Genomic DNA, 25,798 nt, shown 5'->3' with positions numbered 1-25,798 from the left:
GAGGTAGATTGGCATAATGTGGTATGGTCTCCAAAGATTATTCCTCGTCACCAATTTATTCTCTGGCTGGTATACAAGAAAATGTTGACAACAAAAGACAGAATTCGAAAATATATAAACATTCCTGATATCACATGTGTCCTATGTTCGGGAGTTGAGGAAAGCATAAACCATTTATTTGGGGAATGCTCTTTTGTAATACAAATCTGGAGGATGTATGCTGCAAACATGAAGATCATCAACTTTCCAAGAATATGGGAAGAAATCCAAGAGTGGATGAAGAATAAAGCAAAAGGAAGATCCTTCTATGTAAGTATGTTGAAATGCTACTTTGGAGCAGTAATCTACAATATCTGGAAAGAAAGAAATTCAAGAACTCACAGTGGAAGAACTAGAACCGCTGAAGATATTTGGAGAGATATAACTTCAGATGGAAATGCACTCATTCAATCCTGGAGAGGAATCGAAAGAAATGAAGAGAATAGAAAGCTCTGCCATATATGGGATATTTCGTTTGAGAATGTCACAAGTAGAATAAAAGTAAAAATGCTGTAGGCGCTAATTGATTATTGTTATTGTCTGTAATTTAATTATTGTTTCATTGTCAAATTTAGAAATTGTCTAGATCTGATCTTAAACTTTTGTATTTTTTTCCCTCTTTTGGGTCTTTTTAATGAAATTGCACTAAGCTGTTTCCCAAAAAAAAAAAAGTTACATTATTTAAGTCTAAGATAGGAAAAAAAATATCTTGATTATATATTTACATAATAATGTAATTGTATGATGGGATAAACAGAAAAGAATAATATTTCATTTGATTTTGTAACTTCCCTTTTTTATTTTTATCTTCAACCCAACAAATTTTTCTTGAAGGAGAAGTAAATGGTGTAGATAGATGTAAGATCAACGTCAAAAGCCAAAAACATTCAAATCGATGCCAACTGCAATGGAATTCTCCAAAACATTTCAAAAAAAATAAAATTTAGAAGCATTCCAGTGGAAAGGTTCTTATGTAAATTGGAGACCAAAGACACATTTATGTTGTCGATCTCGCTTCTAATATGGCCACACAGCATGTGAATAGGTGACATTCCGATCACATGAGTTTCAGTCTGCTCAAAAGGTGTAATAAGAGCTCTTATTGTTGCATTTCACATTTAATTGCTTCTTTTTCGTGTCTAGTTCCAACTATGGAGTGCCTTGATCACTTTCTTGTTAAAGATTTTTGACTTCATGTTTGATCCAATCAATTTTCTAGAAGAAACACAGTCAATCATAATTGCAGAAATATCATAATGGCTTCTTAATTTAACATCTTGTGTAACTAATGCATAGAGAGGAAGAGTTTCATAGTATCTTTGTGTATACACTGAACATCACATTTACAATTTTATAACATTATTATCATCTCGAATTCACAACATCATTTGATATTTACTCACCCCATTATTAGTCTAATGTTTATATCTTCAACCTTCTCATGAAAGCAATAACTCAACCTGAATTCATACTCACAACAACAAGAAGAAAATCAGTTAACTAATTATGGAGACTAGTTTTTACTAGTCACTAATAATTACTTATGCCCAAATAAAGAAAGCAAGTTGAAAGGCATTTTGGAAAAGAACGAAATTGATGAGGTAGAACCAAAACAGATTTTTGCCACGTTGAACCACATGGTTCCTTTAACCATGACTCTGCTTTCATGAATCCTTAGACCCATCTTTGTAATAGTCGCCTATAGCTTTGTACCCACCAAGAGATCTATCTAATAGATTATGACAATCAAAGATTGAATGAACATTAATTAGTGTTGAAAATCCTAAAATGAGTAGATGAATCTAGCATACTTACGACTAGTAGGATAAAGGATAGCCAGAAATAAGAGTACAAGTATGCTCCATATATATAAATATAACAACGATTTAGAATAATCAATTAATAAGTAACAATTAATTATGGTTCTCGGTTCACTAGCTGTATGTGTTGAACATCAGGAATAGAATTGAGTAGAACCATAATATTGAGATGCATTTAAGCTTAGAAACTCACTTGAACAAGATGTTTGGACCCACTCACATTATCCCCACAACCACTTTGAAGTCCTCTTCTAATGATCTTTTAATTTAGAGATGAACATCAGAATGGATTTGGCTTTGTGGTGTCAAATGTACATGCAATTAGAACCAACATTAATTCATTCATTATAAGATCAATTATTCATTATGGCTTGTGTCATGTAACGAGAACTTACAACTACAAATCCATGTCGGAGGGTCAAGTAATCAACTTTTAGGACTGATCTTATGAATTGTCTAAAGAAACAAACCTGCAAATGAAGAGAAAGTTACTTTGTTGAGGTCAATAAAAAGGGAATGGAAGATTTGTCATTTTTTGATCTTACTATACAAAGAAGGAAAGATGAGTGACTCTAGAAATACAAATGCATTCTCCCGAATTAAGTATCTCCTACTAATCTGAATCTCTCTGAATCCTTACAATCAAAGTGAATTAGAATAAAATTAATGATGAAAGCTCTAATAGAATTAAATTAATTTTATTAATTAAATGAAAATAAGAATTTGGACTAATTTAATCTAAATAAAATTTTACACAAAATTCAAATATTAATTAAATTGAAATTTAATCCAAATAAAATACACATCAAATGTAAATTAATAATGAAATTTAATTCAAATGAAATTTACATCAAATTTAAATATGAATTAAAATGAAATTTAATTAAAATAAAAATGAAATAATTAACATTATTTCATTGAATGAATCAATTAACAATATTGAATACATTTAATATTGTTTATTCTCAATTGTTAGGGATAATTACTAGCATGATTTTCGTGCGATTTCCATGCGATATAAACGGACAAATATATAAAAAAAAATTAAAATTTTTATATAAAAAATATTGAATCACACTATATAATATATTAACGGTGGCTATATTAAATAGTTTTAAAATATTTAATTAAATACAATAAAAAAAATCACTTTAATTAAATTTTGTTATAAAAAAATTGATACATTTAATTTCTATTATTACACGTGAATTATAAAAAATTAATAATTATTTACATTTTATTACATAAATTTTATCATTATATTGTGTTTGACATTAATTTTATAATATCATAATTATTAGACACTATATATATTAAATATATAAGTTTGAAAAATTTTAATATTGTGTATATATTCTTTCACATTTCCATTTTTATTAATATTTTGTGAAGTTATCTAATCTCAAATTTATTATAATTTTCTTTATAGAAACTTTTTTTAAATACAATTAAAATAAAATAATACAAACATGGTCATTTATTCAAAATTTTAGTTTTTTTTGTTCTATTAATTTAATTTAAATTTTCCTTTTTTGTAACGTGAATTATCACACTATTGGCGAAAATAATATTTGAGAAAATATGTTTGTATTTTTTTCTCTTTTGTACATAATTATTTCAGCATCTATTATATCCTCTCAAGAAATAATAAAACAGTTTATTATACATTAAAACTCAAATTATTAATTAAAATATATGTGAAATATCTATTAAAAAATAATGTTGAACCATCTTTTTTATGTCAATACCATAAAACTCTTGTTTCAAATATATATATATATATATATATATATATATATATTTAAACTTAAGTGTTATTATATATATAATTTTATTTTGGTTAAACAATAACATTAATTATTAATTTTATTAAAAAAATAATAATTAAATTTTATAATATTTTGTATAAAAAATACATATTTATAATAATATTATAAATTAAAATAATAAATATTTACTAATTATTTAATACATATCAAAATATAGAGTTAAATATATTTTGTATTATTTATATATATATATATAATCTATTTATTATATTTTTGTATTATATATATATATATATATAAATAATTAAAATATTAATATTATTCATTAAAATACAATTTTATTTATAGTTTTATTATAAAATATCTTATTAGGTTTTGTTATAGAAAAAAAAAATTTAAATTAAATACTTGGAGCCAAAGAATTATCAGGTTTCTCTTAATTTCAAATTTTCGTCTTTTTTCGCTTCTTATTTTTCTTTAAATTAAGATCGATTTTTTTCCCCTAGGTCTCTCTTACGTCGTCGCCCTCCTTCGTCGCGTCGTCGTCGCCCTCCTTCGTCGCGTCGTCGTCGCCCACATCCTCTTATTGTGCTACCTATACCTAAGAAAGAATGAGAGTCAATTTAAGAAAGACCTAGACCTAAGGAGAAGGGAGAAACAATTGTACCGCAAAAATTTGATGAGAAATTCATATAAAATGTGTAAAAAAAAATAAATTATTTTTATCTAAATCTACGGAGAGAGAGAGATTACTCGTCTTCCTCTTGATTTCGAATCCTCGTCTTCATTATCTTCCCATTTTTTTGCAATTCAAGATCAAACATTTTCTCTTATGTCTCTCTTGCGTCGTCGTCGCCCTCCTCCGTTGCGTCATCGTCGCCCTTCTCTATCACGTCGGAGTCACCCTCCTCCTCTTCTCGTGTTGTATATACCTAAGGAGAAAGGAGTGTCGATTTAAGAAAGACCTAAACCTAAGGAGAAAGGAGAAACATGTAACGCGAGAATTTGATAAAACGTTAGAATTTGATTAGAAATTCATATAAAATGGGTAAAAATAAATAAATTAATTAATTTTAATTTTTTTCTAAATCCATGGAGGTAGAGAATCCTCGTCTTCCTTTTAATTTCGAATCCTCGTATTCATTCATTTCCCATTTTTCTTCAAATCAAGATCAGATATTTTCCTTTGGGTCTCTCTTACGTTGTCGACGCCCACCTCATATTCTCGTGTTAACTATACCTAAGGAGATATGAGAATTGATTGAAGAAAGACCTAGACCTAAGGAGAAAAGAGAGACGATTGTACCGCGAGAATTTGATGAGAAATTCATATAAAATGTGTAAAATTTTGGTAGATGTCACCCTAAATATTTAGTTTTAAACATCATTATATATATTATCTCCGTTCGAGCAATTTTTACATATATTATCATTAATTTTGACCTTCCCCATCAATCACAAATTCACGCACGCATTAATGTAAGGACTCGCATGTCATCTTACCCTTACTTTTGGCCTTCCCATCAATCACAAATTTACATAGCATATGTCATCTTACCCTTACTTTTGGCCTTCCCATCAATCACAAATTTACATTCGCATTTACCCACTCATATTTGTAAAGCATTTGTATAGGGACTCACACATGTCATCTACATCGACCACAAATTCACCCACTCATACCCACATGCACAATCACATATTTATAAATTCGCATCAATTGAGACTCGAACTCTGGTCTCCAATATGAAATGTGAACACTTTAACAATTAGACTACTTGTGTTTTTTTAATTTAATTTAAAATTTTATGTATGTATAAATATTTAATCATTGTTAATTAATAATAAATCAAATATATAATGAATAAATTAAAGTTAATTAATCATATAAATAATAAATATACATAGAAGATAATATGAAAAAAATGTATTTATATAAAATTAATAATAAAATATATTATATATAGATCTTAGGAGAGAGAAACGCTTATTAATTTTAAATAAATTAAAATATGTATAATTTTTATTTTATTAAAAATATATAAAATTATGTGTAAGAAAATATGAAATATATATATATATATATATATATATATGAGGAAAAAGAAAATAAAAAATAAATTAATTATTAGTGTTACAAAAATGAAAATTAATTAGGAAAGATATATTATAAATATGAGAGAGATATGAATATAAAAGAGAAATTTGTAATTTTATTTTAAATTTAATAAATAATTTAAACGTTATAATATATTATATATTGTATTATTATGTATATTATAAATAAACATATATATATATATATATATATATATAATATTAAATATAAGTTTATATAAAATTAATCAAAAAAATAATATATATAATTAGGAAAGAAAAATTAGTAAAATAAAATAAAAATTAATTAGAAAAGATAAATTAATAATTATGGTATAAGAGATAAATTAGTAATTATGAATAGGTCATTATGATAAGAGAGAGAAATTATTATAAAATATAATAAGCATATGTGAATTGTGGTGAGAGTGTGAATGTCACCCTACATTTTATTTATTAAGCATCATTAGATATATATATATAGATTACTATTAGCAGATAAAACTGAAAAATGAAGAAGCAAGAAATATCAGTCATTCGATGATAGATTAGTGGTCGTTGGATTAAATAAGTGATAAATGGTTTAGAGTTTAATTTACAACTATATATATTCAGTCACTATAATTTATTTCAACAAAATCATCTTATCATTTCTCACTCTAGAATTTCATGAGTTCTTTCATTAATTTTGTGTGTATTCTTTGTGAGTGTTATTCGAGTATTTGCACTCGACATCTTTCATATGAAACTCGGTGATAGTTTAGGTACATTGGTCAAGTTCGTTGTGTGATGATTCTAGTGTAAAATCACTATTAGATTTGTTGTACCTTGGAAGACAGTCATCTAGAATAAGCTCTAGCATAAGCGGGAGACGGTGAAAATATTTTAAGGGAAATGTTTATAACACATGTCTCGAATCAACATTATATTACGATGATTTGATTCTTTGTATATATTACTTTATTTGATTTATTTGTAACATTTTTCTCTTATGTATTTTTTATTTATGTCGATAGTAACAATCTTAAAACAGATTAATGTACTAAGCAATATGGTAGCTTGTATAGTCCAAGTTAGGATGTTGTAAAACGGATGCTGACTTATTTTTACAAGTTAAAATTGTTCATCTAAATGAATAGAAGAATCGATTAACAAAGATAATTTTTTTTATTGTATACATATAAATGTTAATTATTAATACCATTGTATTTATGAAAGCTTAATTTTATAAGCTAATATAGGTTAATATAGATATTCTTAAGAAAAAAATAGTATATTTGTATTATACTAACGTTATCTAGAAAATAAATTAAAAAACGATAATTTGTTTTATTTTTAATTCAAATTTTGTTAGTTACTAAAATTATTGTTATTAAAAAATGAAAATAAAAAATAAGTAATTAAAAGTTAGTTTTTAATTTTTTAAAAATTAAATGTTATAATTTATTAATAGTAATTAAAATTAGTTCTAATTGAAAAACATATGGTTTTAGTTTTAAATTATAAATTATAATATAAAATCATTCTTAAATTCATTAAGAGTGATAATTAATATGAATGTGATATTGTAATTGATAACTTAGAAGAGAGTATATTTATTTATATAAGTACATAAGTATTCTCTTATATATTATATTTTGATTATGTTGTTAAGTTATCATTTTAAATATGTATATATTTGTTTGTTGACAAAATTAATTCAACTATGAAGAATAAGTTGTCTTTAGAAAGAAGACAAAAGGTCATAAAAGTATTAGAATAATAAAAGAGCATGTTGGTGTAGTGGTTCAAAGTTCGGACGCATGAGTTCTTGGTGAAAGGTCCCTAGTTCACATCAAATTTTAGTTAATGATTTATGTTTTAGAAATATGACATGTTATAAAATGGCTCTAGTCATTTATATTGTAAAAATTCGAATTTCTTGTTTATAAATTATGAGATGAATGGATAGTCAATGATTTTTGGTAGAAATTAGAGTCGTTAAGATGACTTTAGTTATTGATGTTGAAACCATTCTAATTTCTTTTATAGAAATTATGAGATGAATGGGATAGTCAATGATTTCTTTGTAGAAATCAAACTCATTAAAATGACTCTAGTCATTGATGTTGAAATCGTTTCACTTTCTTGTGTAAAAATTATGAGATGAATGGGAGTTGTTAATAGTTTTTTTATCAAGAAATCTAATTTGTCAAAATGATTTTATTCATGGATGTTGGAATTATTCTAATTTCTTGTGTAGAAATTATGAAATGAATTGATGCACTTAACGCTTAACGGTTTTTTATGTAGAAATTTAATTTACTAAAATGACTTTGTCATTAATATTTTGAAGTATTTTAATTTATTTTATAAAAATTGTGTGATTAATCATTAGATGATAATATGGATTTAGTTTGTGTTAGAAATCATTATATTCATGCGTTCAAAGAGACGACTATGTGAGTCAAAATTATCTTCGCAAAAATTATCACTGTGAGAGCAATCCACCCAGATTTATTTTGAGCATTGTCGTAATATAGATTGTCGTTCAAAGTACAATAATGTAATTACTTCGATTAAGACATGAAGTACATTTGTAGTTATATATTGTGTTACTAAGTGATTGTTTATATATATCTAATGCATATTAGCTAATAATATGATAACTTGTGGAAATGGTAATTCATAATAAGTATGATTAACTAGTTATTTGTATATATACATAGATAAAGACTATTGTATATCAATTTTATTTTAATAGATAATTATGGAAATTTGTCGTAAAATTATATGTCCTTTGGTCTATAAAAACTTCTATGGAAAGTTAAAAAATTTTTATCATAAACTAAGAAAATGACGAATTGATGACATAAATAATTATTTATAATAATTAGTTATTTTGTATTTGATTAAAGAAAAATTGTCAATATAATAATTAATTATTGATGTATTTTGTAAAGGTATTTGTTTAATGATGTATGAAGTAAATATAATATATATATATATATATATATATATGACATATCATTTGTTTAATTATGTTTATAATTCATTATATATTTGATATACATTGTTCAGATTTGTTATAATAACTTATTTAATTTGATGCTTTTGAAATCTAATAGTTATAAGAAAAGTCGTGTTTGATTTGAGAAATAATATGCAATCATACCGATATTATGGGATGTAAACGTGCAAGCAATATAAATTTTTAGCTGTTTCGACCAAAAATATTTGAAACATTATGATTCCTTTTCTAAAAATCATGTGACATGTTGAATTTTATTTGATTAAACATTCTAATTTCTTTTAAATAAATAATGTGATCAAATAAATATTGTAATTTATTATGTAGAGATTATGTGAGTATTGGTTTTTATATGAATAAACATTTTAATCTATTTAATAGAAATTATATTTTATTCAATTAAATATTTATAATATAGTTATATGATTCATTGAATGATAAGTACAACAAAATAAATTTTTTAAAATGATTGTGTGACAATTTCTTGATTATAAAACAAATGATTTAAATCATACAAATGTGTGTGATTTTAAAAGGTACGTAACAACACGAATGTGGGGGCAAATATTTTATTGATCATAACACAAAGTATTATTGCATATATTATGATAACTACAATGATGATATATTATTAGATAAATATGTTCCTTACAAAAGGTAAAGTTGATCAGCGTAATATAACAATAAAATATTTTATTTATATTTGCTTAGATATATTTCAAATTTGAGGGTTTAAAATCAGGAGACACGTCTTTTCTTTAACATTATTTTCATACAAATCTAAAAAACAAATATCTTCAAAATATAATTTATAAAATAAATAAGGAAAATTTACTTATAAAGTTTTATTTGACTTATAACAAATTTTATAATAATGATATGAAAATTTGATAATAATTTGATTAAAAGTGAATGTGATCATTATATATTATATATATAATGAAGAAAATTAAAATTATTTCATTAATGTGTTTTGTACGATATGTTTATAATTTAAAGTTACAAGAAAAATGATTAAATTCATTAAAGATGTGAATTGCACTATACGAAATATCATGTTTATATAAATTAATATATTTATATTATTACATGAAAGATTGTACGTCTACAAGTGAATTTGTTTACACTTGATAGTGCAATCTACATATGAAAATCTTCTAAGAAAATTATGATTGATATATATTAAACGTTATAATCTATAATTTTGACTTATGTCGAAAAATAAAATATTTCAATAAAAAAATATATAATTGTTTACACGAAGTCGAATAGTTCAACGATGTTTTGTTTACTAGTTAGCCAAGTAAACAATATTTTCTTAAAAAAATGTTTGATGTGAAGCATGTATGAATGACTAAGCTTTTATTAGAAGATGTTCCAAGAATATCTAAGAATGTACCATCAAAAATTTCTAATTATCGTAATAGTAATTCGAAATCAGAAAAAGTTAGAGTCATTGGAAATTCTAGACATACACGTCTTAAAATAATGTAATTAGACTTTACTCTCCAATGGAGTTATCAAATTTGACCATGTAAGTCAAAGATAACATTATAGATCCACTAACCAATTTATTGAATAGAGAGTTAGTTTGAAGCATTTTTAAGACATTAACCTACTATAAATTAGTATGAAGGAAAATTCAACATATGTTGACTAGATATATGAAGAATTAGGTTCACTGGGATAACATAATTGTACTGACTTTGAATATTATTATTCAAGATTTATCCTATAATGAAACAATATATATTTTGAAGAGAAAAAGTAAATCGCTTTTAATGATTCTTTGTGAGCAAAGAGATCGCATATGTGAGAGAGAAGTGGGGCCGCTTCGAAAGAATTGCACGGCTCAATTATAGACTCTTTAACAGAACCAATTGCGTGTTTCATTACCAAAACGGAGAAAACCATGTGGACTTGACATTTATCAGGGATAATTCTGTGTGAAAATGTAAAATCTTTTACAAAAATGATAGAATAGTTCAAGGACATCGAATCTACTAAACGACTATTAGGTAATATATTTCATAAGAGAATGTTTAAAAGGTTACACATATCTATCATATGTAGAATTCAACAGTTGAACCTCTTATCAGGTTAATTTTTCAATTTATATTGACATGGAGAATTTTTGAATCAAACTAATTCCTTAAATAAATGGAAAAATAATTTGGAAAAATTTAATTCAAATGAAATTTACACCAAATTCAAATGTGAATTAAGGTGAAATTTAATCTAAATGAAATTCACACCAAATTCAAATATGAATTAATAATGAATTAATAATGAAATTCACACCACTAGATTCGTCGTAACCTGAGAGAAAGTCATATGCAATAAGCTCTAACATAAGCAGGTGACAGTGAAAATATATTTATAACACATGTCTCGAATCAACATTGTATTTCGGTAATTTCGTTCTTTATACATTGTACTTTATTTGATTTATTTGTAACATTTTTCTCTTATATATTTTATGTTTATTTAAATATAAGAATACTAACCAGATATTTATTATTTTACTCACCCCTCAAATTATTTTAAAATATTATACAAAGATCCAAATTAGACTTTTCAGTACCATGTAATAACTTAAATGTGCTTTTTGCAGTGTATAATATAACATATTTCTAGTGAAAAAGTTCCTATCACGTGACTAACAGGGAAATACTATAGGTTGACCCTTGCAAGCTAAAATGTGAAAGTTATAAAATTATAAAGTACTTTAAAAATTGTCTTGACACTAGTAGAAAAAAATGCTTAATATCTAACGGCTTTATAGGGCCATTACAAATAATATCAGTAACAACTTCTATAGATCCATTATTGATATCGATTATCTGTAACGACTTTATAAGGCCGTTACATTTAATAGATATTAGTAACGGCTCTAAGGAAGTCGTTACTGATATCATAGTGTTCTCTTTGTTTTCCGTAATAAGGGTATTTATAACGGATCTAAAAAAAGTTGTTACAAAATATTCGAATGATAAGTAAAGAATTTTTGAAAATTTGTTACAAATACACAATTTTTCTCTTTGTTTTTCGCAACATGGTATTTGTAACGACTCTACGGAAAGGCGTGCGTTACAGAACTGGTAGATACCCAGTTTTCCATACAATCAGAACTGGTAGCTTGAAACTGAACCATCTAGAAGCACAAGTGAGAATTGCTTGCTCAACTTGTGAATTAAATTATCTGTAATTATGTGTCACTCTATCATTATTTTGTGGTGTATTATATAGGTGAGACATGAAAATGCTGAGGATTTTCTAGAGCTTGGAATGAGAAAAACTTTGCCGCAAGTATATATTGATCAATAGTTCAGATAGGACAAATGGATCTATACTAGAAGAGAGGAAAATAGTGGATGACGAATTGCCAATGGTAAATAAGACATCTGCAAGGGGAATATGAAGTTCTACATATAGTGAATATTTTCTCTGGAGATCCCTGCAAAACAGGAAAACAAGGAGTGAAATTTAAGGTGCTCCATGAAGTACATGAAATCTAATTATTTTTTAAGTATTTCATTCTTCTTGTTATCTTGTCATCTTATAATTTTTCATGGGAATATCACTTAGTTGAATCAGTTTGTCTTTTTTCCTCTTCTGATATAGAATATAATGAGTTATAGTTCAAATTTATTCAAATTAAGATATTTATCTTTTCTAGTGGCTTTTTGGCTAGATGCGGTGGAAGGGGTACAGTTCAAGTGATGATACTGTTACACAATAAACTCAAATAACGGTCAGCAATATTTTAAATAATAAATTGAATGTCTTTTAAGTTTAGTCTTTAATGGTGGAGATCTCAAACGTTTCAAACGTTTTAGCAGTTTTAGTAATCAGGGGTCAGCCTTAAATGTTGCTGTTACAGTTTTTGTCTTTAATATTTATTTTTATTTCTTGTACGTTTTGTTTTCTGTTAAGAGACTATAAATAAAGGTATGTGTGCTGAATATGAGGTAAGAGAGAAAAGAATAATAAAAAAGTCTGTTTCAGTCTTATAGAAGAAATCCTCAAGAGTCTTTCTATCTCCTCTTCCTCCAAAAAGTTTATTTTTTTCAAATTGGTATCAGAGCGCCATGGCAAACAAAGCGCTGGGGGAGATACCACTACCGCGACTCACCAAAACCAACTTTGATAATTGGAGTATTCAGATGCGAGCTTTACTCGGTGCACAAGACGTATGGGAAGTAGTTGAAGATGGTTATGAAGAACCAGCTGAAACGGGAAATCTTCCGGCGACTCAGTTGAGGGCGTTGAAAGAAACACGAATGAAAGATAAGACCGCTCTCTACCTTTTGTTTCAAGCGGTGGACGAGTCGGGTTTCGAGAAAATTGCAGGTGCAGAAAACTCGAAGGCAGCGTGGGACATTTTAGAAAAGGTTTTCAAGGGTGCCGATCGAGTTAAACAAGTGCGACTTCAAACTCTTCGAGGTGAAATGGAGGCCATGAAGATGAAGGAGTCAGAAGGAATTTCTACCTACATCACACGTGTGCAAACAGTGGTGAATCAACTCAAACGCAATGGAGAAACCCTCTCCGATGCAAGAGTTGTGGAGAAGATTCTACGGTCATTGACCGAGAATTTCGAAAACGTCGTTTGTGCAATCGAGGAATCAAAGAGTCTAGAAGAGATGACCGTTGATGATCTTGCTGGTTATCTTGAAGCACATGAGCAACGCAAGAATAAGAAAAAACAAGAGTTGCTCGAAGAAGCCTTACAAGCCAAGGCAACCATCAAGGAGGACAGAGTAATGTATGCGCAACACAATCGAGGAAGGGGACGCGGTCGTGGAGGTCGTGGTCATGGACGCAGCGGAGGCCGAGGACGTGGAAACAATTATTAAGAAAAGGATCAGTTAAGTCAAAAAAATTGGCGTGGGCGAGGACGTGGTCGTGGGAGAGGCGGCCGGTCAAATCATCCAACTGTTGAATGCTACAACTGCGGAAAGCATGGGCACTATGCAAAAGAGTGCAAATCAAACGTCGAATGTTACAACTGTGGAAAATATGGGCACTATGCAAAAGAGTGCTATTCTGAAAAAAGGATAGAAGAGAACGCGAATCTGGTCGCGGAAGAGGAGACAAGAGAAGTCGGTGTTCTCATGATGGCCTATAAAGACACCACTTCCGAAAAGGAGACGTTGTGGTATCTCGATACTGGAGCCAGCAATCATATGTGCGGGAACAAGAATTATTTTGTGGAGATACAAGAGATAAAGAATGGGTATGTTTCATTTGGGGATGAATTGAAGGTTCAAGTAAAGGGCCGAGGTAGAATATGTTTCTCACAAGACGATGGAAAAGAAGGATCAATTGAAGATGTATACTTTGTCCCTGACTTGAAGAGTAACATTATTAGCTTGGGGCAATTATTGGAGAAGGGATACTCAGTACTCATGAAAGACCGAATGTTGCATTTAAAGAACGAAAAAGGAAGGTTGCTTACACAAGTTGAGATGGCCAATAATCGAACGTTCAAACTCAACTTGAGAAACGTTCGAGAACAATGTCTACAAGTGAAAATGGTGGATAAAGCCTCGCTGTGGTACTTACGATTCGGACACCTGCACTACGGAGGCCTACAGGAGTTAGCAAAGAAGAATATGGTTCACGGGCTACCAGACATGGTTTACACCGAGAAATTTTGCAAGGGATGTGTACTCGGAAAACAAGCAAGGAACTCATTCCCAAAGAAGGCGAAATATAGTGCAAGGAAGTCTCTCGAACTGATTCACACTGATATATGCGGCCCAATCACACCTAAGTCATATAGTGAGAAGAGGTACTTTATTACATTCATTGATGACTACACAAGAAAAACTTGGGTTTATTTTTTGAAAGAAAAAACGGAAGCATTCGAGTCATTCAAGAAATTCAAGGTATTAGTGGAGAAGACGACTGGTTTTTTCATCAAGGCCATACGGTCAGATAGAGGAGGAGAGTACATGTCAACCGCTTTCACAGTCTATTGCGAGGAACAAGGGATCAAAAGATTCTTAACGGCGCCCTACTCACCTCAGCAAAATAGCGTGGCCGAGAGGAAAAATTGGACTATCATCGACATGGTTCGGTCTATGATGAAGAGCAAAAACATGCCGAAAGAGTTTTGGGCAGAAGCGGTGCAATGTGCCGTGTATGTCCAAAATCGATGCCCGCACGCAAAATTGGCGGATCTAACACCACAAGAAGCTTGGAGCGGACAAAAACCGACTGTATCGCATTTAAAGGTATTTGGTAGTGTGGCCTACGCGCATATACCAGATCAAAGAAGAACCAAACTAGATGATAAGAGAAAAAAATACATCTTCATCGGATATGACGAGAAAACGAAGGCCTTCAAGTTATTCGACCCAATTGAAAAGAAGGTGGTCGTAAGCCGAGATGTGCAGGTGAATGAAGAAAGTGCATGGGATTGGAATAACCAAAAGGAGGAATCTCAACAGGAAGAAAAAGGAGAGCCATCAACCACTAAACCGATATTAGCACCAACAACCTCTCAAACATCTGATGATGAAGACGAGCCTAGAAAACCGAAGATGCGAAGTTTACAAGACTTATACGAGTCAACAAGTGAAGAACACTTGGTGTGTCTTTTGGAAGATGCAGAGAGCATCATTTTTGAAGAGGCGGTGAGAGATAAGAAATGGAAAGACGCGATGGATGAAGAGATACGGGCAATCGAAAGAAATGAATCTTGGGAGTTGGCGGAGTTGCCGGATGGATGTCGAGCTATCGGAGTGAAATGGGTGTACAAGAAAAAGATGAATGCCCTAGGTGAGATAGAAAGGTACAAGGCACGCCTTGTTGCAAAAGGGTATAGACAAAAAGCTAGGATCGACTACGATGAAGTCTTTGCCCCAGTGGCAAGAATGGAGACAATCCGGCTTCTTTTATCCCAAGCGGCACATTTCAAATGGTCGATCTATCAGATGGATGTGAAATTAGCATTTTTAAATGGTGTGCTTGAAGAGGAAGTATTTGTGGAGCAACCACCCGGGTACACGAAAGTCGGGAAGGAGAGTAAAGTGCTGAATCTAAAAAAGGCACTATATGGGCTAAAGCAAGCGCCTCGAGCATGGAACACCTGAATCGACACCTACTTCAAGAAGAACGGATTCATACAATGTCCATACGAACATGTATTGTAAGCAAAGAAAGACGAAGGTAACCTGTTGTTAGTAGCTCTCTATGTTGATGATCTTATATTCATGGGGAACAATGATAAGATGATACAAGACTTTAAAATCGCTATGACTCGGGAGTTCGAAATGACAGATTTGGGGCTAATGAAATATTTCCTTGGTCTTGAGGTTAGACAGGGAAAATCTGGAATATTTGTGTCCCAAGAGGCATATGCAAAAGACATTCTGAAAAAGAATAAGATGGAAGAATGCAACCCAGTAGCAACACCAATGGAACTCGGAACAAAACTCTCTAAATTTGAGGGAGGAGATCGTACGGATGCCAGCAAATATCGAAGTTTAGTCGGAAGTCTACGATATCTCACATGCACAAGGCCTGACATTGCGTATAGTGTCGGCATAGTAAGCCGATTCATGGAGGAACCGAACTACACGCATTTGAAGGCTATTAAAAGAATTCTTCGATACATCCGAGGAACGTCGTCACTCGGGTTACTATACTCCGAGACAAAGGAATACAAGTTGATTGGTTATTCCGATAGTGATTGGTGTGGAGATATAGATGATCGAAAAAGTACATCGGGATATGTGTTTTATATGGGAGACACAACTTTTACATGGCTCTCAAAGAAGCAACCAATGGTGACATTGTCAACATGTGAGGCAGAGTATGTGGCAGCATCCTGGTGTGTGTGTCACGCAATATGGCTAAGAAGTCTACTGAACGAACTACAAATCCAGCAACACGAAGCAACTGAAATACGAGTCGACAACAAATCAGCAATTGAGTTGGCAAGGAATCCGGTGCACCATGACAGGAGCAAGCATATCGATGTTCGTTTCCATTTTATACGGGAACATGTGAAGGAAGGTAATGTGCGATTAAGTCATGTTGCGAGTCGTGATCAAGTGGCGGATAGCGGATATTTTTACAAAGGCGCTACCAATTGTGTTGTTCGAAAATTTCAAGAGGATGATCGGAATAAAAGATGGAAAAGATTTGAGTTTAAGGGAAGAATTTGTTACACAATAAACTCAAATAACGGTCAGCCATATTTTAAATAATAAATTGAATGTCTTTTAAGTTTAGTCTTTAATTGTGGAGATCTCAAACGTTTCAAACGTTTTAGCAGTTTTAGTAATCAGGGGTCAGCCTTAAATGTTGCTGTTACAGTTTTTGTCTTTAATATTTGTTTTTATTTCTTGTACGTTTTGTTTTCTGTTAAGAGACTATAAATAAAGGTCTGTGTGCTGAATATGAGGTAAGAGAGAAAAGAATAATAAAAAAGTTTGTTTCAGTCTTATAGAAGAAATCCTCAAGAGTCTTTCTATCTCCTCTTCCTCCAAAAAGTTTATTTTTTTCAGATACATGGGTGCATATTGAAGGACGGGGATAGATACTTGCGGCAATGATATTAACAATAATTTAGAAAATTCTTAAGATAATAAAAAGTATATAATGTTCTTTTTTCCTTCTTATTAGGAATTTATTAGAATTCTTAAAGGAGTTTGTAAGATGTGGATTTAAATCGAAAATATTTCCCCTTCCGGTATGACATGTTCCAATTTCTAAACATTTTGATTCATCTGTTCCTGCCCATGAAACAACATGATCGAATTTGTGTAATTTTGTTATTACTGGATGAGTTTTTAGGGTGATGTTGATGTGCTTTGTGGAGGTCCCCATGCTAGGGGATTAATTGTTATAAATTTATAATCATATTAGAAATACAACTTCCCCACTCGAGGATGAAAGAAATCTTCATATTATTGTTATTATGGATATAATGAAATTCTTAAAGCCTAAATAAATATGTCTTGATGGAAAATGTTTCTGGTATATTGAAGTTAGATAAAGCTTCTCTTGCAAGATACGCATTAAGTCGTTTTGTGCATATGAACTACCAAGCAAGGATGAGAACCATAGCTACCGGTTTTTATGGGCTTCCACAATTTCGGCTACGTGTTTTCTTCTAGAGTTCTCTTCTTACTGAGGTGAATGAATTCTCATTATGCAGTTACAAGTTTTATTTTTCTTTAGTTTTCTGTTCAAAGTAGAGTTTTGACCAACTACTTTTGGTTTCCGAAATTTCCTCAATTCCCACTTCCTACTCAGGATGTTATTGTTGTTAGAGTATAATATATTATATTTGTAAGATATTATCACAACATTATAAATTGTGATAATATCAATATTATATTATTTAGTTTCTTTATATGTCAATTATAATGTCTATATAATAGACATAATTTATGTAACCATGAATAACAATTCAATACAATATTTCTCACTTTATTCTAATATGGTATCAGAGCCTTGTTATTGTTCTTTTGTCAATCAAGTGATAGTCTTCCGATGTCTCCATCAATGGTTACCTTAGCCATTAATGGAGGACTTTAATCATTTATTATTAATATTTGTTATATCGGTATTCTTAAGTAACTTATTTGGGGTCTTGGATTTTGTTTGAGTGAATTTGTTGTTGTCTAGTTGGATTGAGGATTTTAGTAGTTTGATTGGTTTTGGTTGTTTTGTTGAGTAAAAGGAAGTTGAATTCGGTTTGAGTTTTCTCTAACTTTGTAATGTTTGGTTTGATTGGTTTTGGTTTGGTTTAGTTTAATTTAGTTTGGTTTGGTTTGGGTTATTGATTTCAGTTTGATTTTGGTTTGATTGTTAATTTTGGTTGGTCTGAATCGAAGAAAAGTTATTTTTTTGGTGGATGGTCAATGGATTGGACAGAAGAGAAGAGAAGGAAGAGAAGAAGATTAAGAATATTACGTAACTTCTTATTGTTCGCGCTTTCGTTTTCTGATTGTCAAACTCTCAATGCTTATTGTTGTTGCATTGTGAGTTTGAGTGGGGATGTTAGAGTATAATATATTATATTTGTAAGATATTATGACAACATTATAAATTGTGATAATATCAATATTATATTATTTAGTTTCTTTATATGTCAATTATAATGTCTATATAATAGACATAATTTATGTAACCATGAATAACAATTCAATACAATATTTCTCACTTTATTCTAATAATTGTTAGATATTGGCCACCAATTGAGTTTCAGGTATTGATTCAGACAGGTAATAAATTTATGTATCTCAATCTTATGTGAATTTGTATCCGAAGATAATTATTTGCAAATTTGTCAAATTCTTCATAAAAGGTACACAATTTATATCTTTTTACCCTCTACCCAATTTATGTTTCTAATAATGCATACATCTCAAGGAGCAAATTTTCGGGGACTTCCCTAGTGTGCTTGTTTGGTATAACAATGTGGTTTATCGGGATCCTGCAAAAGATATCATAAAACTGCCATCGGGAAATCCAATCATAAGAAGAGGACCATTATCTTGTACTATTTAAAACAAAATTCATGTTACTTCTTGTTTGAACTATTCATTTTATTTTTCACCATATTTTCCACATGTTAGTACCTAATTATTTCTTTACCTTTGAAGAAAGAAAATCTAAAAGGTTTAACTTGTATTTTCTTAAAAGATTAATTTATCTTACACCACTAAACTGACTATATACATGTCTATTGTGTTCGTGTATAGAATTTTGGAAGATTTTGGTAGGAAGAGACAGTACCCACTATGGTTACTTTCCCCCTGATAATCGGAGTCAGGTACATGTTTTACTAGTAAAACCATACGAATCAATGATAAAACTATATCATAAGCCTTTTGTCACGGCCTAAAATTCGACATGTGCGGCACTAAGCTAAATCAACCCTGATTCTAGCTTAGAAAGCCTTTCTAAACGATGCTAGAAGAAAACAACGTACTTAGATAGAGAAAACTCTTGAGAATAAGATTATATTAAAAGAATACTTGATAATTAAAATGGAATACCTTCAGGGTATTTATAGGACTTACACGTATTAAATAAGGAATTACGTCTAATTACAATTTAATTACACTAATTTAAGATATTTATTCCATAGCAAGAATATCCCTACCTAATTTAGAATATCTCTTGTATTCTCTTCCTTAATTAGAATATATATTCTAATCCTTTTCTTGATTAGAATATATCTTCCAATCCCTTCCTTAATTAGAATATCTTCTAATCTCTTCCTTGATTAAAAGATTCACTAGGCCCACGTAGGCAACTGGGTCTCCCCTTGGGCTAAGAAGATTTGCGCGCTATCGGGCCAAGATTTTAATGAGCCTCGACATCCCCTAGATTGGGTCGTGACTCTAATGGGCCGTGACATACTCCCCCACCTTAGTCGTGGCCGTCATCCGTTCGACCTTAGCCTGATACTCTTCAACCTCGTCCTTGAAACATTCCCCACACGGTCCCTCATATCTGTGCACAAGTCACTTGAGCACAGATTGCATAGACTTGCATTCTGGAATATTCTGGAAATGCACCTCGTGTCTTGATGTTTGCACCCCATACAAATGAGACGTGACACTTTGCTGGTGATGAGGCAGTTATTTGTGCAAATTTCTTATGTAGGTAGCTTTGCATCCAGAACAAGACTGACCACTTACTATTAGTGAATACAGAAGACTTTAAGGTTTTCTTGATTTTTACAGGTTTAGTGGGACAATTACAGAAATGTAATAATACAGGTATTTTTAGGGAGACCGACCCCTAGAGTTGGGAGGCATGCAAATTTAAATTTTTTGGCCACACATCACAAAATTAAAATAAATATATATTTTTTAAATTAAGCATTACGATGAAAAACCTAACATGAAAAAGTAATGTACAAATTAAATACTTAGAATAATTAAATATCTTCAATAAGAGCAATAAAATCTCCACACGAATACAAAATTTTCGGATCTAATATATGACATTGTCATGATAATGACATTATCATGATAATGACATTGTCATGATAATGACATTGTCATGATAATGACATTGTAAATAATCTTTAACGACCTATTTTTTTAAATATATAAAAATTAAATATATAACCATATTAACTAGTTTAAAAAATATTTCAAAATATAAATACAAAATATCAATATAATAAGTTATAAACAAAAATTTACCATAATAATTTATCAATTAATTAATACTATTTGATTCAACAAAAATACTCCTCTTTGTATTTCTTGAGGCAAAATTTTCAAAATATCAGAGGTTTGCTTAAAAAAAATCAAAATATTAGAGATAGAAATGGCGGCTACAATATAAATAATATAATTATGGTTAGTGATATAAAATGGTTATAATATTGATAGATAGAAAATGAGCCTAATATTAAGGATAAAAAATACTATAAAAATATAATAAAACATTTACAAATTGGAGAGAAAAAAAATTTTTGTGTTTAATTTCCTCCATAAACGAATCTTTAGATTTTTCTTCACAAATGTTTAGGTTACTCATGACAATATTCTCACTTTCGTATCAACTACTAAGGTTCGCGCACTCAAATATAATAAATACTTTTTTGTAGGGATTCGAATCCTAATCACTAGTATGAAATGTTAACACTTTAACTGCTAGACCACTTATGATTGTTGAAATAATTTTATAATTTTGTATATGTATATATATTTTGTAAATTAGATTTTGAATAATTATATAAATTATATATTGGGGGTATAATATTACAGGAAGATTTTCGTTCGATCCATACGGAAAAAAATATAAATAAATAAATTTAATAAAAATAATAATAATATGTATTTAATGTTTAAAATTCTTAATAAATCACGAATAATATATTAATAAAAAATAGAACGCTCTCATTCCACATTTTATTCATTTCGATAAAACAACTTATCTTCCCACATATCTCATCACATATTTTTTCCAATTGAACATGTCATCTCGTGACCTAACACTTTCACTATAGTCAATCAAATATTTGATTCATATTTTTTTAACCATTTTCAATTGATACTGACCAGTATATTATCCCTCGGCAAATCACATCACGATCACACTTGGTTAAAGGGTTGTACTTTTTTGGTTAGGTTGCAAGTTCGAAACATACATATAGAATTTTAAATTTTATTTTTAACCGTTTTAAGTTTATGGTCGACTCAACCCACAATCCGACCCAAATATTTATTTACTCTCACATATATATCTAAATTAACCACATCTCTCAACTAGGCAATCCGGACATTTTAAACATTAAGCATCATTATATAGATAAATTAGTTAGTTAAAAAGTAGAACTTATATTATTAAAATGTCTCACGTTTATCTAATTTTGTGTTAAATTTAAAATATAAAGTGTTATTAGCCTAATTGGTTAAAGGGTTACATTTTTTTTGTTAGGTTTCAAGATCAAAATATACATATAGAATTTTTAATTTAATTTTGACTGTGTTAAGTTTATGGGCGGGTCAACCGACAATTCGATCCAAATATCCATTTACTCTCACATATATATCCAAATTAACTACAGCTCCCGACCTGGCAATCTAGATACTTTAAAAAATAAGCATCATTATATATATATATATATATATATTAGTTATTTAAAAAGTGAAATTTATATTGTTAAAATATCACGTGTTCATCTAATTTGGTGTTGAATTTAAAATATAAAGTGTTATTAGCTTAGTTGGTTAAGTGTTGTACTTGTTTTATTAGGTTGCAAGTTCGAAACATACATATAACATTTTTTATTTTATTTTTAAGCGTTGTAATTTATGGACGGTTAACCCATAATCCGACTCATGTATTCATTTATTCTCACATGTATATATCCAAATTAATCACCGTTCTCGAACCGGCAATCCGGACACTTTAAAAATTAAGCATTATTATATATATATATATATATTAGTTAGTTATAAAAGTTGAACTTATATTGTTAAAATTTCCCGCATTCATTTAATTTGGTGTTGAATTAAATTATAAAGTGTTATTAGCCTAGTTGATTAAAGAGTTGTACTTGTTTTGTTAGGTTGCAAGTTCGAAACATACATATAGTATTTTTAATTTTATTTTTAACAATTTTAATTATATGGGCGGGTCAACCCACAATCCGACCCAAGTATCCATTAAAGTGTTAATAGCCTATGTGGTTAAATGGTTATACTTGTTTGGTTAGGTTGCAAGTTCAAAATATACATATAACATTTTAAATTTTATTTTTAACCGTTTTAAGTTTATGAGCGGGTCAACCCACAATCCGACCAAATTATCCATTTACTCGCACATATATATTCAAATTAACCACAACTCTCGACCCGACAATCCGGACTCTTTAAAAATTAAGCATCATTATATATATATATATATATATATATATATATTAGTTAGTTAAAAAGTTGAACTTATATTGTTAAAATTTTCCGCGTTCATCTAATTTGGTGTTAAATTTAAAATATAATGTGTTATTAGCCTAGTTGGTTAAAGAGTTGTACTTGTTTTGTTAGGTTGCAAGTTTAAAACATACATATAATATTTTTAATTTTCATTTTAACCGTTTGAAGTTTATGGGGGGGCAACGCACAATTCGACTCAAGTATCTATTTACTCTCACATATATATCCAAATTAACCACAACTCCTAACCCGGCAATCCAGACACTTTAAAAATTAAGCATCTTTATTATATATATATATATATATATATATATATATTAGTTAGTTAAAAAGTTAAACTTATATTGTTAAAATGTCCTGCGTTCATCTAATTTTGTGTTGAATTTAAAATATAAAATGTTATTAGCCTAATTGGTTAAAAGGTTATACTTGTTTTATTAGGTTGCAAGTTCGAAAACATACATATAATATTTTAAATTAATATTTTACCGTTTTATGTTTATGGGTGGGTCAACCCACAATCCAATCCAAGTATACTTTAAAAATTAAGCATTGTTATATATATATATATATATATATATATATATATATATAGATAGATTTGGAGAGAGAAAAAGTTAACCTATTAAACTAAATAAATATAATATATATATTATATTATATATTAAGAATTTTGGGGCCATAAAAAAGTGTTGTTCCTATGCAATAATTGCATAGGTTACATTACCTTTTGGGGGCTTGGTTCCAGATTGAAGTCGAAATGTATGAACTTTATGAGCTGCAAGTATCGTCAAGTGGGAAACGTGGTAGCGGTTAATGTTTCGCGTGTTTTGGTATATGGGTTAGGCCCTAACCTTCCAAAACATTGATGGGAATTCTCCATTGATGAAGCTGCCAGCTAAATTTGAACATCAGACAAGGCTCATTGATGAGGTGCAACAAATTTCATATTTATTTGCATTCATTTAATAGGTGCAACAACTTTTATAATTCAATGCATTCATTTAGTCTTTTTTTTTGAACTATTGTTGTACCAACGAGACTTAATAGTAGGCACGGGAAGACCGTGAGGCTGAGAGACAACAAGAGCATGAGGTTGAGAGTAGGGGTGTTCAATATTTGGTCTGAACCGAATATTCGACCGAATTCGAATTCACCGAATTCGAATTTCATTTTCGGTTTTCGAATCGAATTTCAAACCAATTCGAATTTAAATAAGGTTTTCGAATTGGTTTTAGAGTTTGGATTTCAACTCGAAAACCAAACCGAAAATCGAATTCATGTTTTATTATTTATTCTTCCAAACTTAGCTTAAGAAAAAGTTAAAATAATCAAATTAGAATATTTTGAATTCAAAATTTATTAATAAAAGAAAAGGAAAACAAAATCATCAATTGGCTAGTGGTAGAATAGTACCCTGCCACAGTACAGACCCAAGTTCAATTTCTGACTAGTGCAATTTATTTTGAGTTATGCTAGTTCCAAAAAAAACAAATTAGGTTGAATTCGAATTATTCAAAATTCGAACCGAATATCAAATTCGAATTCGGTTCGAAATTCGGTTCAGTTTAAATAAAATTTATTCAAATTCGGTTTGGTTTTCGAATTGGCTATAAAAATAAAAATTCGAATAAACCGGACCGAAGAACTCGAATAACCCGAAAACCGAACCGATGAACACCCCTAGATGAGAGACAGCAAGCACGTGAAGAGTGTGAGGCCTATATTATCCATGTCACTTCACCCTCCCCTTCCCCCTCTGACTTGATTAGTGTATTGAGATGATTGAGATGAGATACCTATATTATTTATGAATATTATTGTTTGGATTAGTGTTTTTATTTATATAAATTTTTTTGACAAAATGGTTATTTAGTATTGTTTATGGGGATAAATATTAATAATACAATAAAAAAAACGAAAAATATTAATTATCAATAAGAGAGTCGATACTAATAATCATACCAGTAACGATAATGCCTTTGGAGAGTTATTAGTGATATCAGCATTGACTTTAGGTAACGACTCTCTAATGTCGTTACTGATATTTTTTTTATTTCAATAATGCAGTTTCAGTAACTGCTTTGATATTTAGTGATGCCTATTATTTTACTAGTGTACAACACTGCCAACGTTGTAGAAGTTCATAGAAGTTCATGAATTGTGTAAAATAATATTAGTACCCAAAGCAGCCCATTAAGCTTTAATAATAAAAAATAAAAAAATGTCTATTGCATCTTTTCATTGATGTGTATTGTTATGATTGATAAAGTAATAAAGTAATTAGAATGATGGAGAATTACTTATTCGAACTTGAAGTGACATATCTAGTGTAAGAAGATGAAAGAATAAACTTAACTAAAATTCATTTCTCATTCTCCGACGAATTTTCTAGAGGCTACAAGTAACTACATAAAGTTTATTATATAAAAAGAATAAGATCATTAATAATTTTAGTTTGAAATATTATTGTTGAATTGATGTTACGCATACTCATTAGCTAGAATTTCGATTGATAGTCCACAGTAAAGATGACTTGCCTTCAAAATGTACTGTTTTAAAAAAGCGACCTGTAAAACAAGTTGAAGAATGATCAATAGGATTTATGTATGCCATCAATCACAGTGATTCAACACT

The 25,798-nt window shown here is 29.6% G+C and overlaps 1 protein-coding gene across 1 annotated transcript; it reads right to left on the bottom strand.

Moving 5' to 3' along the window:
* Positions 1 to 1,738: 1,738 nt before the first annotated feature.
* Positions 1,739 to 5,152, bottom strand: LOC124913226 (MLO-like protein 6). Its single transcript, XM_047453823.1, has 4 exons — positions 5,132 to 5,152; positions 2,245 to 2,329; positions 1,851 to 1,898; positions 1,739 to 1,764 (listed from the first exon to the last, which is right to left on the bottom strand). Exons 1-4 carry the CDS (start codon positions 5,150 to 5,152, stop codon positions 1,739 to 1,741), a joined length of 180 nt encoding a protein of 59 aa, XP_047309779.1.
* Between the last annotated feature and the right edge of the window lie 20,646 nt (positions 5,153 to 25,798).

The sequence above is a fragment of the Impatiens glandulifera genome, chromosome 8 (assembly GCF_907164915.1).
Source record: "Impatiens glandulifera chromosome 8, dImpGla2.1, whole genome shotgun sequence".
NCBI lineage: Eukaryota > Viridiplantae > Streptophyta > Magnoliopsida > Ericales > Balsaminaceae > Impatiens > Impatiens glandulifera.
This window is presented reverse-complemented; position numbering and strand designations above follow the sequence as displayed.